The sequence below is a fragment of the Pelodiscus sinensis genome, chromosome 2 (assembly GCF_049634645.1).
Source record: "Pelodiscus sinensis isolate JC-2024 chromosome 2, ASM4963464v1, whole genome shotgun sequence".
NCBI lineage: Eukaryota > Metazoa > Chordata > Testudines > Trionychidae > Pelodiscus > Pelodiscus sinensis.
The window spans coordinates 226204402-226218014 of NC_134712.1; the positions used below are offsets into that span (position 1 = coordinate 226204402).

General features: G+C 44.6%; 1 protein-coding gene across 4 annotated transcripts in view; it reads left to right on the plus strand.

Moving 5' to 3' along the window:
* The window catches only part of YME1L1 (YME1 like 1 ATPase), a 49305-nt gene that overhangs the window by 11181 nt on the left and 24511 nt on the right, over positions 1-13613 (plus strand). For 2 of the 4 annotated variants that reach the window (XM_006115261.3, XM_025180792.2), the window contains exons 4-10: positions 367-465; positions 1712-1821; positions 2938-3088; positions 3179-3286; positions 5661-5743; positions 7851-7941; positions 11710-11862. In XM_006115261.3, coding sequence (XP_006115323.1) covers positions 367-465; positions 1712-1821; positions 2938-3088; positions 3179-3286; positions 5661-5743; positions 7851-7941; positions 11710-11862 — 795 coding nt within the window. The remainder of the gene's footprint in view (positions 1-366; positions 466-1711; positions 1822-2937; positions 3089-3178; positions 3287-5660; positions 5744-7850; positions 7942-11709; positions 11863-13613) is intronic. The other 2 variants (XM_006115262.3, XM_025180793.2) reach the window with 1 other exon arrangement.

Sequence of the window (13613 nt, forward strand, 5' to 3'; positions counted from 1 at the left end):
TCTGTGCATTAGGATTCTGACAAGGTGGCTGTGGGCCGGATTCATGGCTTGGCAGGTTGGATCCGGCCCACTAGCCACTTCTTGCCCACGTCTGGTCTAGATAAAGGCCCTCCCTTTTAGTCTGAAGGACTTTTCAGCATTTAAAATATAGCAGATAAGGATTTAAAAGGTTTTTTAAAAGTAACAGTATAACTGTTAAAAAACCCGAGTGATTACAGCTCGCAGTGCAGCTGGCTCTGGGAGCTGGCCAATATTTAATTCATTTAAATATTTTTTCTGTAATGCCTACAAACCTGTAGCCCTGTCTTCAAAGTAATGTTATCAAAAATGGAAATCATGCTTATGATGTTGGACTGTTTTTTCTAGGCTTCATGGATGTATTTAGTGCTTTGCGCTCCTCTTACTTGTATAGACAACATCCTAGTCCCCTCCAGAGTTTGTGCTCAGACCTTCAGCGCTGGCCAGGTAAGAATCAAGGAATTGTACTTGTTTTTAACTTATATAATGTGTTTTTCCTCTGGGAAATTCTACAGTAAAGGGGGTATTCAGCACATTTTGGCAGACTTACTGGAATTTAGTTCTTTGCATTTTAAAAAGTCATCTTAAGTGCCCTACAGTCTTGAAAGATTTTGGGCTAGTAAATCTGAAGAGATCTGTAGGCAATCAACATGGTTTCTTGGTAATGTCAGTAAGTTATCATTAGTAGATCTTGCTTTAAGGTGTGAAATTAAGTGAGGTTGGTGAAGGAGTATGTTTGTCCCTTCATCTTTTGAGTCAAATAAGTAAATTCAATCTGACATCCGTACTAGTGAGCTTTAAAGTGAGAATAGCATCACTCTCCTTTGATTTTATATAAGATTGTTGTCCATTTTAATATGCATGTGGAGGGGATTCAGAAGAACTTCAGTACTAAATGGGAAACTTGAGATGCAAGAGTTTTTGTTGAAGTGAGTTTAATAATTTAAAGGCTCAAATGAAACCTTAAGACTAATTGAAATCACTGGTGTTTTACTCTTGTCACCTAGCATTTTTTAGTATAGTTGCCTATATATATTATTGTATAAATATTAATAAAGTGTCATTTATAAGACACTTTGGAGAAATAAGATGGAGGAAGACTCTACAAAAATTATGAAATCTTGATTTGATAAACCTTATTCCTTCTCTTCTCTAAGGAAACATACAGTAATTCCTCATTTAACACATGCCCACTTAACATGTTTTCATGATAGCACGATTTCTTTTTTAGGGAACTTTTTTTTTGAATTACATGACTGTCGTCCCCGGAATAACACGATTTCCCCAGCCGGCCTGTTGCCAGCAGCTGCACAGGGCTTCCCCCACCTCCCTGCAAAGCAGCGGAAGGTTTGCTGCTGGCCGCGCTGTTCCCCGGCGACCCTCCTTTGTCAGACACAGCGCGGGTCCCGGCAGACCAGTCACAGGGGCATACTCCCAACCCAATCTCCCTCCCCTTCCACAGAGCCAAACACCTCCTCTCTCTGCTGTAACCCAGTCCCCTTTCTCCCCCAACCTTATGTCCTGGTCCCAGCAGACACCACCACTTGAAAAGCAACCCCCACCTTTTCTGTTACTTTCAATGGGAAAATTGACCCCGCATAACACATTTTCACTTAACATGATAATTTTCTGAAACATATCTATAGCGTTAAATGAGGAATTACTGTATTAAAGGAAAGTGCGTTTGTTTAAGTTTTCATACAGTCTCGGGGTTTTAAGACTTTGAAATCAAGAGCAAGACGTCTGCAGTCAACATCTGAACGATTTGCAGAAACAGAAAATGTATCCCCTTCATTTGTAAAGGCAAGTAAAAAGAGCTACATTTTGAGGTCATGATTACTGTGAAGAAATTTAATACTTAAGTCATGACACTACATTACTGAATAATCAATAATGTTCTCAATTTTTGATCGGAGAATCTTCTTAGATCTTAAATTAAAGGGATTCTACCTGAAAGGATTCTATTTCCCCCTCCTTAATCCTGCACCCAGGAGTTGATTTATTTATTGCTGTTATTAGGATTCCAAAATCACTAATTCTTGTAAAGATATAAGGTGGAAAACCTAAAAGAGTACATTTTTAATTTTAAAAAATCATTCTTCTAACTTACTTTTGTAAGTTATTTCAAAAGTAATTTTGGAGACCAGTGAAGCACTTATAAACAGAACTTCAGTGAGTGGTTTAACTTCTAACATGACTGCTATTTTAAGAATAGCTGCTTTGGTGACTGATGTTCTTTTAATGTTGTAGCATATTGATATGAACCGGAGGTAGCTTTGACCCAGAAAGACAACTTGCAGAAATCTAATGCAGTAAATCCAATGACCTAGATCTTGGAGTAGCCAGAAAATGTTATTGGAATAGCTATTCGGTCATGTATGCCCCATACAATAGAACCTCAGTTACAAATACGAGAGTTACAAAATGACAGGTCAACCTCATTTGGAATGAGAAGTATACAGTCAGGCAGCAGACACACACAAAACAAAACAAAAGTATCCCCCCTCCCCACAATGCTGTGTTAAATGTAAACTGCTGAAACAACAAAGAAAGGAAAATAGATTTGGCAAGGTATGGAAACTTTGTGCTTGTTTCATTTAAATTAAGACGGTTAAAAGCAACATTTTTCTTCTGCATAGTTAAGTTTCAAAGCTGTGTTGCTAATGTTCAATTGTAAACTTTTGAAAGAAGAACAATAACCTTTTTCACAATAACATTCCCAAGATGTTTGTAACTTTGAGGTTCTATTTTATAACATTGTATACACTGAAAACAATATTACTAGTGTTCGGACAGTTTCTTCCTGAAAAACTTACAGATAGGTCAGGAACCCAATTCACTATTATTCTTGCTCGGCATAAAAATTGGTTCGATATAAAAATGAATACGAAGTAATATGAGTATGCAATGTATGTTTAGGGACTCCTTTTGAGAGACAGAGGATCTGATGTTGAAAGCTTAGAAAAGCTAATGAAAACAAAAAATGTACCTGAAGCTCATCAAGATGCATTTAAAACTGGTTTTGCTGAGGGCTTTTTGAAAGCACAGGCTCTTACGCAAAGAACAAATGGTAAGTTGCTTTAACTTAATACCATCACATTTTGTTGTTTGGAAAGTAGTTTATTTCATCATCTTTAAAATATTTTTGTTTCTTTTACAGATTCCTTAAGACGAACACGTCTTTTTCTCCTTGTGTTATTACTGCTTGGTATTTATGGCTTGTCAAAAACCCCATTTTTATCTGGTAAAGGCTCCTTTTCTGATACTGGTTTGTTAACTTTTCATTCCTTTTAACCTTTCACTTTATTCACTTTCTTTTTATGCAACCTGAACATTAAGTAGAATGTGTATTGTAGTTGTGACTATTTAAAGGTAAAGTTTCACAATATCAAAGAAATTTAGGTAATACAGGCAACCCCTGACTTACGACTGCCCGACTCACGATCCCCCACATTTACAACCATTTTTTTCATGCAAGATAGCTCCTAAAAAACCCCCAATATATGTAGCAGCTCGCATTTACTAGGGCGTATGACAGACTCTACGCATCATGGAAATGCCAAAACAGGAAATGCACAAGGTCAGTCAGACTTGCCAGTCTGCAGCTGCTGCTTGAACTGCATCTCTACCACATCAGTCTTCACTTTTTAGTTATTTTTGTGCATTATTTGAACTATTTAGTTTAGTTTTTCTCCATTTCCGTAGTCAATTTTGGTATTTTTAGGATATGAAATGGGTTTCCAGGAATAGAAACACCATTTATAACATTACGCCTATGGGAAATAAGTGTTCGACTTACTACGGCTCGACTTATGACTGTTCTCCAGGAACTAATTAGGTTGTAAATGCAGGGGTTGCCTGTATTACCCAGGGTACAGTATGGACCAACAAACAGCTGTGTAAGTGCAGGGGTCGCCTGTATTTATTGCTTTTGCACTTACCGTGTGAAAAGGTAATAGTGCAAATTTGTGAAATAATTGTTTTTCTTATTATGATACTTTGTCAGTTCTTGGCTTTCTTGATTTAAAAACTATTGAAAATAAGGGTGCAGGAAGGAGAATTAACCAGATTGTTTACAGAACGAGTAAATGTGACCCAGAATTTAAGTAATCTGTTCTCATTCAGGTCAGTAGTGAGAAAAGGACTTCTTACCATTTGGTGGCTCTCATGTCATCTCACCTAGAGTCTAGTGATCAGGAGCTTATATGTCCAAAAGCACCCTCAAATTTATACTTGTTGGCTATCTCATATGAATAGCCAAAGGCTGAATATGTTGATATTGGACTACAGTTCTATGCTTAAGGGTGGTCCTCTGGGACATAGGTGAGATTGTTGAGGCACTGTGGAGAAGTCTGTACAGCCGTGGTCACCAACAGGTCGATCGCGAGCTACTGGTCGATCTCGAGGCCTCGACCAGTAGCTCGCGAGGCGTCCTGTCCGCCTTGCCCCCATTTCCCTCCGACCCCCCAGAAGCCCCACTACTTACCTCAAGAGGTAGTGTCAGATTTAGAAGTCCCGCGGCTTAGCGCCACTTCCGGCAATGCCAGAAGTGCGCTAGCTGCTCTGCCGGAAGTGAGGAGGCGCGCAGAGGGTTTCCGGCAGGCGCGGGGGGTTGGCCCTGGGGCAGGTTTTTCGCGCGGGGCTTTCCTGCACGGGGGTGGGGCGGCGGTGCTGGCTGCGGGGCAGGCGCATGCGCGGCTTCCCTGCGCGGGTGGGAGGGGCGGCTCCCTGGGCAGGCGCGCGTGCGCAGGGCTTCCCTTCAGGGGAGGGGGGGGCTGCCCCTGGGCAGGCATGCGCACGCGCGGGGCTTCCCTGTGTGCGGGGGGAGGGGGGGAGTAGGGGTTGGCCTCGGGGCGTGCGCTGGTTTCCCTGGGGTGGGGGTGGGAGTATGCTGGGAGAAGGGAGATGCAGGGGACTCTCTGCGTCCACTGGCACCCCACTCCCCAGCCCCCACTCCCGAGTCACAGAATGCTGTCCCCACTAGCACCCTGTCCTCTACCCTCCCCGTTCCCTCTCCCCTGCCCCCAGCTGCAGTACTCTGTCCCCACAAAATGTATAATTATAAATGCTTCATTTTAGATTTAAATAGCATGAATACAAAACAGACCATTTATTTCATAACTATAATCACGTGATTTTAATTGTATGTATCGCATAATTTAAAAATAAACTGTTGATCAGAGTGTGTAAGTGAGGGCTGGGGATAGCAAGTGATGGACAGGAGAATAGAGAGGGCGGGGCTTCAAGGAAGGGGCGGGGTGGTAGATCTTCGCCTGTTCTGAGATTTAAAAAGTGATCTTGGGTGTAAAAAGGTTGGAGACCACTGCTGTACAGTTATCCGTGTGTCTGTGTGTTTGATCCAAGGGGAGAGGTTAATCTCTCATATTGAATTCACTTCATATAGCTAGTAAATATATGTGGGGAAAAAACTAAACCTTAATTGGTCTACAAAATGAATCTATTAAAATATTCTATCTGGACACTTGAAAATTGAAACATTGCTTTTAATAAAAGTTATATGGATGACACAACACAACAAAGACAGATTAAATGCATATCCATTAAAATATATGTAGTCTTGATATTAAATGGCATCTTGTAAACATAAACTGAAACACTCCCCACTTCTGATTTGCCTGTAGTACGCTTTCGGACAACGTCTGGGCTAGATGCAGCAGTCGATCCTATTCAGATGAAAAATGTCACCTTTGAACACGTTAAAGGAGTAAGTTCAAAAAATTAGCTTTGCGTGGATTACTTGTTACCAAACTGAAAACATGAAAATCTATGGTTTATAGAATAATAAAATTGTTTTGCACTGAGGATAAATGATAAACCTAGAAAAGCAAGGAATTGAAGACCAGCATGGCATTTTTAAATTGTCCTATAGTTAGTAGAAAGTCAACAAGGTTTTAGAGGCCTAAGTAGCTGCCAACTGATTTTTGTTTTCTATAGGCAGAGTGATTGAGGGGAGGAGGCAGTCCATGAAATGTGTTCTATCTTCCTGGTACAAAGTAGCCAAGCATAAGTATACGATGAGTGACAGGTCTGCACCCACAAGCTATAAGAGTGCTTAAGTGACACGCAGTCACTACCCAAAGCTACTGCTAAGAAGTCAGAATCGGAATGCATTTGTTTCTGATTTCCCTAACGACTTAATAGGAAGCATTTTCAATGGCTCATTATTTACCTGTGCTAGAAATTCCTATTGCATCTCTACTGCAAAAGTAATTTTTGATAGTCTCATTAGAGAGAACTTTGGCATTGTCTTCAGTAATACTTTGCTTTGTCATGGGATATGGTGGTTTTAATTTTTTGTATGGTAAGAACATTATAAAATATTTAACTTGCTTCTTGAAGCATTGACTACACTCCATTTAATGCATTTTTCCGATCCATTGTTTTGCTTCATTTTTATGTGAGCTGTTGCTGCAATCTGAACATACCTGCTCAGTGCCTAGCATAGATTACTTCCACAATTTTTGTCCACAGTTACAGTGAACCCTCGTTTATCGCGGTAGATAGGTTCCAAACCCGACCGCGATAGATGAAAATCCGCGAAGTAGAAGTAGGATCCTCAAAGCCTCGGGGGAAGCCGGCGGGGGGCATCCCAGGCGCGCCTGGGCTGCTCCCCCGCCGGAGCCCCTCCGCGGCTTTCCCCGGAGGCTTTGAAAGCCGCGGAGGGGCTCCGGCGGGGGAGCAGCCCAGGCGCGCCTGGGATGCCCCCCCGCCGGCTTCCCCGGAGGCTTTGAAAGCCGCGGAGGGGCTCCGGCGGGGGAGCAGCCCAGGCGCGCCTGGGATGCCCCCCCGCCGGCTTCCCCGGAGGCTTTGAAAGCCGCGGAGGGGCTCCGGCGGGGGAGCAGCCCAGGCGCGCCTGGGATGCCCCCCCGCCGGCTTCCCCGGAGGCTTTGAAAGCCGCGGAGGGGCTCCGGCGGGGGAGCAGCCCAGGCGCGCCTGGGATGCCCCCCCGCCGGCTTCCCCGGAGGCTTTGAAAGCCGCGGAGGGGCTCCGGCGGGGGAGCAGCCCAGGCGCGCCTGGGATGCCCCCCCGCCGGCTTCCCCGGAGGCTTTGAAAGCCGCGGAGGGGCTCCGGCGGGGGAGCAGCCCAGGCGCGCCTGGGATGCCCCCCCGCCGGCTTCCCCGGAGGCTTTGAAAGCCGCGGAGGGGCTCCGGCGGGGGAGCAGCCCAGGCGCGCCTGGGATGCCCCCCCGCCGGCTTCCCCGGAGGCTTTGAAAGCCGCGGAGGGGCTCCGGCGGGGGAGCAGCCCAGGCGCGCCTGGGATGCCCCCCCGCCGGCTTCCCCGGAGGCTTTGAAAGCCGCGGAGGGGCTCCGGCGGGGGAGCAGCCCAGGCGCGCCTGGGATGCCCCCCCGCCGGCTTCCCCGGAGGCTTTGAAAGCCGCGGAGGGGCTCCGGCGGGGGAGCAGCCCAGGCGCGCCTGGGATGCCCCCCCGCCGGCTTCCCCGGAGGCTTTGAAAGCCGCGGAGGGGCTCCGGCGGGGGAGCAGCCCAGGCGCGCCTGGGATGCCCCCCCGCCGGCTTCCCCGGAGGCTTTGAAAGCCGCGGAGGGGCTCCGGCGGGGGAGCAGCCCAGGCGCGCCTGGGATGCCCCCCCGCCGGCTTCCCCGGAGGCTTTTTAAAGTTTTGGTAACCGCTACTTCGCGGTTCGACCATCGCGGATTCACGTATATACATAATGTAATGAAAAAAGTCCGCGAAGTCGTGAATCCGCGATAGTCGAACCGCGAAGTAGCGAGGGTTCACTGTATGTGTAACTGTATCAAAATAACTGCAGTCGTTTATAACTATCACATTTCCTTGCATATTTTAATGTGTAGGTGGAAGAAGCTAAGCAGGAATTGCAGGAAGTTGTAGAATTCTTGAAAAACCCTCAGAAATTTACTGTCCTAGGAGGCAAACTTCCAAAAGGTCAGAACTTCATCTAAAATATATAATATTTTAAGAATGTTACTTCAGTAGTAAAAATTGGAACTTAACATGGGTAGATGTGTTTTGTCTGTCACTTGTAACTCTGAAATTTTTTTTGATCATATCAGACATTTGTGCTCATTGAGGCGTAAATCTGTAGTATGTTTTATAGCTTACTAGAAGGAAGACTTATTCAGCATTGCCTGGGAGTATTGGGGATCTTGCTGTCCTGCTGCCAGCTTCTGTCTGGGGCACAGGCCTCTCACCCACTTCTGCCTGGGCCAAAAGCCTCATCTACATGCCTCTGTCGCCAGAGGCACGTAGTCTAGACGTAGCCATATACTGATGAATGACCGGGCGGAGGGACGGGCGGGAAGAGCCGCAAAAGCGCCAGCTCTGGTGAGCAGCCAGAGGCATATAGATGTCGTCAGAGGCATATAGATGAGGCTACCAGGCATAGGAAAATGAAGCGGCGATTTAAATAATCGCCGCTTCAAACAGCTGATCAGCTGTTTGTCGGCTCAGCGCTGTAGTCTGGACACGCGGGTGTCAACATCAAAGGCATTTGTCGACCACCCAGGTATGCCTCCTGGGATGAGGTTTACTTGGGTGGTCGACAAATGCCTTTGATGTCGACACCCGTGCGTCCAGACTACAGCGCTGAGCCGACAAACAGCTGATCAGCTGTTTGTCAGCTCAGCGCGGCAGCCATGTAAATTTAAACGAAGCAGCGATTATTTAAATCGCCGCTTCATTTTCCTATGCCTGGTAGCCTCATCTACATGCCTCTGTCGCCAGAGGCATGTAGTCTAGACGTAGCCTATGTCTCCTCCGTGCTTGCTGCTCCCCTGTGGTTATTTGTGAGTCTAACTGTCCCTGCTAATATACCCTCTCACTTTCCATGTGATGTGAAACAGATACATTCCATCCACATCCCATTGTCCTGGCACAACCAAATCCTGGCCTTTCTTTAATTTATGCTAAGAGGAAGCTGCATATCAAATCTGATGGGCCTAGCTCTTACTGTTTAGGAGGAGTTCTTGAACAAATGGGCTCACAGATGGACAGACACAGAGATGTACAAACTCTAAAATATATTGTAGAAAAATCCACCTGAGTTAATACAAGAAACTTAATATGTTTAAAAGAGGCAATGTTTATGCTATTCTAACTTCAAAAGGTCTCTGCCACATTTACTGAAACTCCCCCAGAACTCTTATATTTTCTCTCAGTCCAAATTTGGGAAACAAGAAATTTGGGAGGTTAGGCTGTCTGATTTAAAAAAAAAAAAAAAAAAAAAAAAAGTTCAGAAAATGAGTGGGCTAGAATGGAATGGTTCTTTACATCTTAAAATCTAGTCTTTTACAAAATTGAACAGTTGTTGAAAATGGCTGGCTTCTTGTTCATGACAACAGAAAATGTTTTAGACTGGACACAGTGGTTACCACCATTTCCGTAAGTACGATTAATACTTGATGGAACTTGTCTAGAGTTAGACTACTACTAAATCTTAATGCTATAAAATGGTCTTGCCATGTCTGTGCTACCACTCAAACTGTTTTCAGTAACAGTTTAGGAGGACTTATAACTGAAACCCACTTGCAACTATGGTTCAATTGTCTAATGTACATTGTCCTTCAGTTTATGGAATTTTTCTCTCTCACACAGAGCAAGACTCTGTTTAGGTCAAATTATTTTCATCTAACTTTTGAAATGGTTATAATTATACATTTTAAACAATTATATTTGTTTTTCTCTTTAATTCTTTTAGACAGGCTTTGAATCATCTGTGAAGTTTAAATGAGTCATCAGTGTTTCCTCTGTTTTCCATTCTTGATCAGAATAAATTTTCTTCTGTTCACCAATGTGAAAGTGATATGCAACACATCATCTTCTTATTGGTGCACATAACAAAATTCATGTGGTGTGAGTGGGGCCAAGGAGTCTGGGGCAGTGTGTTGGAGGGTACTCAGTGTTGGGTGCTGGAGTGGGAGGGCTCTGTCTAGGGGAGCGAGCTCTAGGATGGAGGTCTCAGCTGGGCAGAGGGTTGGGGTGCAAGGGTTCTGACTGGGGCTCTGGGGTGGAGTTGGGGACGAGGGATTTGGGGTGCAGGAGGAGGTACAAACTCTGGGCTGGGAGTATGGGCTTTGGGGTGGGGCTGGGATGAGGGCTTTGGAGTGCAGGAGGGGGCTCAAAGCTGGGGGGAGGGCTCAAAATGGGGTAGGGGGTTAGGGCTTGGGCTTATCAGGGCAGCTTCCTGTTGGGGTCAGCAGGGAGTGGCACAACTCTGCCCATTGCAGCAGTTTTGTGCTGGGGCCAGCAGGGAGGGGTTCCTGTTCACCGGCTCTGGCAGCTTCAGGGCTTGGGAGAAGAGCTCTTTTCCCCATTGCAGCCCTGTCCCCTTTATGGGGCTTATTGGGAAGCTGTGTGGCTGCACACCCTAGAGGGAACTCAGTCTCATTGATGCACACTACTTTATAGAGAGCATATCATTGATTATCTAACTATATATTTTAGAAATGTGATTCTGTCTGTCCATCTGTGTGTGAGCTTGTTTGTTCAAGAGCTTCTGCTAAACGGTAAGAGGTAGGGCCACCAAATTTGGTGTGAAGCCTCCTCTTACCATAACTTCAAGCAAAGTCAGGGTTTGCTTATACCAGAACAATGGGATGTGCACGGAATGTGGGGGGGTTTTTTCTTATAAAACAGAAGGGGAGTAATATGATAGTAGGGACAGTATACTCACACATGACCTGGGCAACAAGCAGAGAGATAGGAATGATCACAGGGAGGGCAGCAAGCACCCAGTGAGCAGCTGCTGGCTGGTAGAACCTACGACTCCAGCCAGCTCTGGGGAGCACCACCGCAACCTTGGGATTGCCCCGGACCAGCAGGTGGCCTGCACGACTCTCCTCCTTGGACCCATGCTGGCTCCCGCAACCTCCTGGAGGCCAGGGTGTGTGCCTCTCCCTCCCCAGGACAGCCCTGGGAGGAAGCAAGTGACCATAGTGCACCTGAAGAGAAGCTGGAGGGTAGGGTGCACAGTCCCCTCCCTGCCCGCCCAGAGCTGGCTTCCGGGAGAAACTGGCGGGTAGGATGTGCTTATTTCCTTCTCCCTCTGCCCCAAGCTGGCTCTGGGAGAAGCTGGCAGACAGGGTGCACAGCCCTAGGGAGAAGCCAGCAGCCACTCCACCCTCCATCCCTTCCTTGACCTTGCCTTCCTTTCAACCCCTTGTCCAGACGCCTGCAATCTCTATCTCCTGCCCTGAGTCCCTCTGTACCTCCTCAACCCTGTCTCCCACACTGCCCCACATCCCGTTAATAATTTAACCAATCACAGTACCATGATATTAACCTAGATTGTTATAAACTGGGTATATTCCCACATGTAAGGAAAGGAAGCACTGTTGAAGGAATCTAACATAGCTATTTAGAAAAAATTGGAATTATCAAAAAGTTGACATTGGTAGAATTTCAGTAATAGTAGTGTATATGGTAGTATCTAGATTTTATTTGGCAATATGCTTCTTTTAAAATTTAAGGATCTGTTGTTTCCATGCTTCAAATATGGATCAAATAATAAACCTCATCTGTAAATCTAAGTCCTGCTATGCTGCAATTATGTCAAAATCTTGGTTGAGCAGTGTTTGAAATTGAATAGTAAGATATCATTGAAGCTAGTTGTAAAGTTTTTATAAAAACTTGGAAGGTAAGAGTTACCATATGGCAGAGTTTTGTTTATGGTAATATGCATCTTTCTTCTGTCAGGTATTTTGTTAGTTGGACCACCTGGTACAGGCAAGACCCTTCTTGCCCGAGCTGTGGCTGGTGAAGCCGATGTTCCATTCTATTATGCATCTGGGTCAGAGTTTGATGAAATGTTCGTTGGTGTTGGAGCCAGTCGAATCCGAAATCTGTTCAGTAAGTTAATTTTTGAGTTGAGTTGTTTTCTGTTCCATTAACACTTAAAGTTGACTGTTTGCTAGTGCTATTTAAAAGTGTCAGGAGTACATACGTTAATTGCATTAAATACTGTCTGCTGAAAAGTAGCAGTGTCTAATGGCAAGAAATATACTTCCACTCTGGGCCAGTTTTCCAAAACTAGCAGGATTCGTGAGTGGCCACTAACTAGAAGAACTCCTATCTTTAATTGTCAACATTAATTTATACTATTTCCACCACATTGAATAACTTATCAAAACGTATTTCCACATCTCAGCCTTTCATAGACAAAGGGATACTGTCCACTTAAAATCATAAGTGTTGTCTAGAATATCATTTAGCTGTTGTCACAAGTAGGTCCCAGCATTACTAAACATGACTAGGGCTCCATATCTGTCACAGATTTTGTCACTTTCTGCAACAGTCAGTATGGATGATCATTGGTCCAGCCAAGCGGATGGCCCCTGGGGGTGCCTCTTTCCCCCAGCAGCGATGCCTACACCTATTAGGGATATTAGAGTTTAAATGGTTAACCAATAAGCTGATGCTTATCTGTTTCTGTTACCATTTAAGCTCGGCTAAGGAGCATGGGTGGGAAGCCTGCAGGGCTGGAGTCTGCAGAATTTCCACTGGTTACAGAGTTAATATTTTTTGGACATTTTTTTACTTAGTCATGGGTATTTTTTGTAAAAATCATGGACCAGGTCATGGGGTGTGAATTTTTGTTTATTGCCCATGACCTGTCCGTGACTTTTGCAAAAAATACCCATGACTAAGTATAATACTTAGTAATGAGTAAGGAAGAACTTTTTTTAGTTACTTATAATGTTTTATTTATATTCAAACAAAATGTCAGTCTTCACTTTTGAAAAAACCATGAGGAGTCCTATTGCACCTTAAAGACTAACAGATTTATTTGGGCATACGCTTTGATGGGTAAAAAACACTTTTTTTTTTTTTTTCAGATGGATGGAGTGGAATAGGGAGTTACTTAACAAGTGTAAGATCAGTGTTAACAAGGCCAATTTAGCCAGCTCTGATGGGGCTCACTCCTAGCAGTTGATGGGGAGTGTTGAATACCTAGAGAGAGAAAATTGCCTTTATAGTAAGAACCATTCGGAATTATTATTCAGTCTTATTTTGATCATGTTAAATTTGCAACTCAGCAGCTCTGCTGTTTCTCTTTGCAGTCTGATTTGAAGTTTTTGGTGTTTTTTGTAGAAAGATGGTTACTTTTAAATCCATTATTGAGTGTCCAGGGAGGTTAAATTGTTTCCTAGTGGTTTTTGTGCATTGCCTTCTTTGGTCTGATTTGTGTCCATTTATCCTTTGACACAGAGGATTGGTTGGCTTGGCCAATATACATTGCTGGCACATGACATATATTACATTTGTAGATGTGTGACTAGATGAACACCTGCTGGTGCGGTTAGGTCCAGTGATGGTGTTGCTTCTATAGATATGTAGAGTTGGCAACAGGGCTTGTTGCAGCGATAGGTTCTGAGGTTAGTGTTTTTGTGGTGTGGTGTGGTGGCTTCTGATGACTCCTGCTTTATTTTTGCAGATATTAATTTAACACAGCTACCCCTCTGAGACTAGTCTTCATGTTGACACTTTCCTTATATTTTGTATTACCTTCCTTTTTCTTTTTTCCCTAAAATGAAAGTGCTGTGGTGCAGGTTATGTCTTCCTAAAGGTGTACACAATGCTTAGCACACTGTGGATACTAT